This window comes from Palaemon carinicauda, chromosome 11, assembly GCF_036898095.1.
Source record: "Palaemon carinicauda isolate YSFRI2023 chromosome 11, ASM3689809v2, whole genome shotgun sequence".
In the NCBI taxonomy this organism is placed as follows: Eukaryota; Metazoa; Arthropoda; class Malacostraca; order Decapoda; family Palaemonidae; genus Palaemon; species Palaemon carinicauda.
In genome coordinates, this window is record NC_090735.1 from 143,201,703 (window position 1) to 143,206,702 (window position 5,000).

Here is a 5,000-nt window from a genome sequence, read left to right on the forward strand (position 1 = left end):
GCCACGCAATTCGTTCGTCATTTTTAATGACTTCTTCGATCGAAAACCTCAGGATTTATTCTTTGAGATTCCTGGTTTCTTATCAAATTACCCTGGGCGTCTGCTTCTTGTGAACGAGTGAATGCCTATGTCCTTTCTGGTATACGAGTCTTTCATAATTACGGCTCCAGTTCGCTTCTTGAAAAGTAAAAGAAAGAAATGTATACCTTAGTGAACGGCTTACAAGGAGGGCTGCATATGCCACAGCCCAGGTTTCGTCATCGAAAACAAATAGAGAAGGAGAAGAGTCCGTCAAAATCGTGTTGCGAAATTCTAGCAGAAAAAGTGAGGACATTTTGTTTGGAGCTAAGAGCTGGTGTGCTTGTTATACTGGTAGTACTAGGCCTTCCCGGCTTTTACCTAACCCTAAATTTTCTTCTGAATCCCGGTCTCGCTACTTTAAGAGCCCAATTTAAACCAGCAACCTGCATTGTCGCTTCCAGCACCTTCAAAATGGGTCAGGTGAATTGTACTTGGAGCTCGTGCCGCCAGGGGTGTACCAGGCAAGAGCTCTATACCTGTTGGCAGGTTCTCGTCGTTCCTCGTTGGGGTGAGCTGAATCTCACCGGTGATTCCATGGTCAACGAGAGTTCAGTGGAAAATACGAATTTCGAATCAACGAACCCAAAGATTGAATTAGCTCTTTCGTCAGCCAATATCAGCTCTTACGATGATGGCGATGAATCCTTTGCCCCTGAAACAAACGGGAAAGCAATGGATCACGACAGTGGTAAAAGGGAATTTCACACACTCAAAACTCATCAAGATGGTCATAAGGAAGAAAGCAACCAAACAATTAATGAAGATGGTTTGGCAAGACTCAAGATCAACGCTGCCGGATGTGACTACACGCCATGTGATGCTTGGTGTCAGAAATACGGAAAGCTGGGAATGATGTTTCCTTGCTATGTCGGGAACGATGGTCGACTGGCTGTTCCAGAATTCGACGCTGAACATACTGCAGTCCAGGTGACCGTTGGTGTGCTTCCTCTGGTGCTGGGTATTGTATCATTCTGTCTGATGTACTGGCTGTATTGCCGCAAGGGGCACACCGATAAAACCCTGAGTCTGTCGCCTGAACGCTCGGCAAAGAAATCTAAGATGGACCAAATACGTGCGAAACTGATAATGGTAAGTAAATTAAAGAAAAAAGAACCCGGCCAGAAGAAGCTTGGGAATATGTGGACATTTGCCCTCAATTCCAGAAATATGGCTAAAATCAGACCTGCAGAGGGCAACGGTACGGCGTTCGACAAGGCTGGCGTTTGGGGTAATGCCAAAAATAACCCGAATATCACCGGTAAATTGGATCCCTTGGAGCATTGGCGGAGTATAGCGGTGATGGCGTCTCTGCATCCAACTGTTTCTCCAGGGAGAAGATTCAAAGAAGTTGAAATTGATTTCAACGCGGGAAAAGGAAATACGGGGACAAGTCATTCCCAACACGAACCTAGTGATCGGTTAAGTTGGAGCGATGAATACCTTATACAGGATATCGACGATGATGAAGACTGCTGAAGGAATACGTTCTTGCAACTGCTGTTATCAATCAAACAGTATTCACAGATTTAGATGCTCCGATGATTTTTAAAGCTATTAAAGTATTGAGAACTGCTTGCTGCGCATGAACTTGTTTTCAATACTTTCCTATATTTGCATTCAATAACATGCCTTTTAGATAAAAAAAAAACTATTATGCAGGAAAATATATTCATTATCAAATATCTTATGATACTAATAATACTAAAAAAGAGAGATTTCTATGTAAAAAAAAATAATTAATCAACATATTTGTTTTGTTATTGGCCCTGTTTTAATTTTTGTTCTTCATTTAATATCAACTATAGTTGTTTTCTGGTGAGAGGGTAATGAGAAATTTTGAAAATAATGTAAAAAATTTTAATAACTTTTGTCAGAGTTCGTTCTTGAAATAAAATTAAATTTCGGTTTTGTTTGCTGTAATTTGTTTACTGATTGTAGTGATAAAATCCAATAGTTATTTACATATTAGTGTGATGAATCTGAGAAACTCTGTATTTCATTTAGGTCTTCGTAAGCTGGTGGTTTTATCATATTTAACCAATGGAAAAGATATGGAGACAACTCATCTAAGTCTATGGTTGCCATAAGACATTGTCTCGAAAGGTTGAACATTTCAAATTCTGAATTTTTCATGAATTTCAGAAATCCACTAAAATTTTGTTATTGTTGCTAATGATATCTAATAGGATGAATGTGCCACTTGCTCCTGCAAATTTTATCATTGTTGTAATTATTATTACTTGCTAAGCTACAACCCTAGTTAGAAAAGCAGGATGCCATAAGCCCAGGGGCTCCAACGGGGAGAATAGCCCAGTGAGAAAAAGAAAAAAGGAAAAAGAAAATATTTTAAGAAGAGTAACAATATTAAAATAAATATCTCCTATATAAACTATATAAACTTTAACAAAACAAGAGGAAGAGAAATTAGATAGAATAGTGTGCCCGAGTGTACCCTCATGCAAGAGAACTAACCTAAGACAGTGTTTTATTACTATTGATGTGAGAGTAAATATACCGAGTTTCATGCCATTTGTATCAAGAAAAAATTGTAGTGACATATATGAGGTGTAGGAGGTGCTGTAAAGGCTGTGAACTAGAAAATACATTTCAGCAAAATGAATGTTAGAACTGAAATTAAATCTGTTGATTTTCATAGATATCTATAAATATCTATACATTTCTATAAGAACTCTGGAGAATTCCATTCTCTAACGCTCTTCGCACTCCCCAAGAGAGAATAGTCCACCAAACGCTCAGTTGGGCTCCACAAGGCACTACAAGAGTTGGAAGATTCAGGCCTACATAGCTGAGAACTATGGAGCGTGAAGTAGGAGATGATGAATGGAGAACTATTGAATTGGAAGCTGAAGATAGAGACGACTGGCGAAATCTAACCGTTGACCTTTGTGTCAATAAACGTAGAAAGACAGAATATTTTGCCATTGCATGAAATAATAATGCAGGTTGATTGGCAAATGCATACTTCAGTATTTTTACATTGTATATAATAATGAACTATAATACTGACGTCTGTTTTAGTATGCAAAGTCACAGAATTTAGATAAGAATTTTCATAATGCATGAATTTTTTTTCGTTGCTTGGTTAATTTGAATAAGGATAAGTGCTTTTATCGACTATATGGAGTGTTCATTTTTGTGGAGAATTATCTGCAGGATCAGAAATTTCCCGAACCTCTAAAGTATTGAATTCTAAGAAAAAAAAATCTTAAAAGATCGTCAACTTTTTCCATTACTCATATAAAGAGAAAGTGATAAATTACTCATCTGAAAATCTACGAATTTTGGATCAGAGTTGAAAAAGCAAATGAGGCTAATATCACTTGTTATACTCATACTATCATTTGATTAATCTGATATATATATATATATATATATATATATATATATATATATATATATATATATATATATATATATATATATATATATATATATATATATATATATATATATATATACATATATATCTATATGTGTACATATGCATATATACGTATATATATATATATATATATATATATATATATATATATATATATATATATATATACATATATATATATATATATATATATATATATATATATATATACTGTATATATATATATATATATATATATATATATATATATATATATATATATATATATATATATATATTTATATACATATATATATATGTATGCACATGTATACTGTATATATATATATATATATATATATATATATATATATATATATATATATATATATATATATATATATATATATATATATATATGTATGCATATGTATATATATATATATATATATATATATATATATATATATATATATATATATATCTTTTTATTAGGAATATAAAACTGTTAGAAAGCCTCATTACTTAAGACAAACCAGACTTTAATCCTGGTTTTATGTATCATTAAAGAATGGAATAACTTCTGACGATACCTGGTAAGGTAGTTATAAATGATGAAAAATGTTATGATTAGAAACGATTATTAGAAAAAAAAAAGATTGACATTTCAGCTCTCTTCTAGATTCGGGAATCCATTCCAATGCAGAAATTTGTACTGATGCAGCAGGTCTGTCATCAAACATACAAAAAAAAAAAAAAAGGAATGATTAGACAAATAAAATATAAGGAAATAAGTAAATAAATGAAGAAAAATTTGAAATGAGCAGCCAAGTGAATAACTTAATTTTAATAAAAATAATCCCGTTTACGCTCATAAATCTGTATATTATGAATAAGTTTATGTATCACTCACGTGGAAATAAAATCTCCATTAATTGGAACTCTAATTTTACCCCATTGTAGCTTATACCAGGTTCTTAAGTTTGTTGCTAACTCAAGCAACGCCTCGTATTTTTTTTTCTTTTTTGTTTTTTTGCAAAGCAGGATTATTACCCATATAATCAAATAAGACAAGCCTTAGTTTAAAGAAATACGTGGACAAAGTCATTAATGCCATCATATTGTATATGAATATTTTACATAATTTTACTATATTTTTTTTTCGTTTATGTAAAAAATATAAATAAAGAATCCATGAAACGAACGAAGTAGTTTATCTTTCCTAAATCCTCATTGCATTGTATAAAATCCATCAAATATATATAAACTATCAATGAAAAAAGATTTCTGTACTGAAATGTCTAGTTGAATTCATTTATGACATCTTCGTTGCGCAATACTTCTTTATCAAACATTTGGTTCACCGTGAAAGGTTATCAAGGAGCAAGAGATAATATGAGTTCTGGTGTGGAGTGGCCCTTGAGAGAAACAAGGGAATAGGAGGCTTGGCGTTGAACTTGGTACATGTACTCGACTTACTTTACTTTGATGGCTGCTTTTCCGGTCCCATACAGCAGGGGAACCCCACTCTCTACAG

The 5,000-nt window shown here is 33.1% G+C and overlaps 1 protein-coding gene across 1 annotated transcript; it reads left to right on the forward strand.

Annotated features, from left to right (window-relative positions):
- The first annotated feature begins 22 nt into the window (after nucleotides 1–22).
- LOC137649801 (protein tipE-like) lies at nucleotides 23–1,927 on the forward strand. The gene has a single exon (XM_068382745.1). The coding sequence runs from the start codon at nucleotides 199–201 to the stop codon at nucleotides 1,555–1,557; it is 1,359 nt and encodes a 452-aa protein (XP_068238846.1). The 5' UTR covers nucleotides 23–198; the 3' UTR covers nucleotides 1,558–1,927.
- Nucleotides 1,928–5,000: the final 3,073 nt, after the last annotated feature.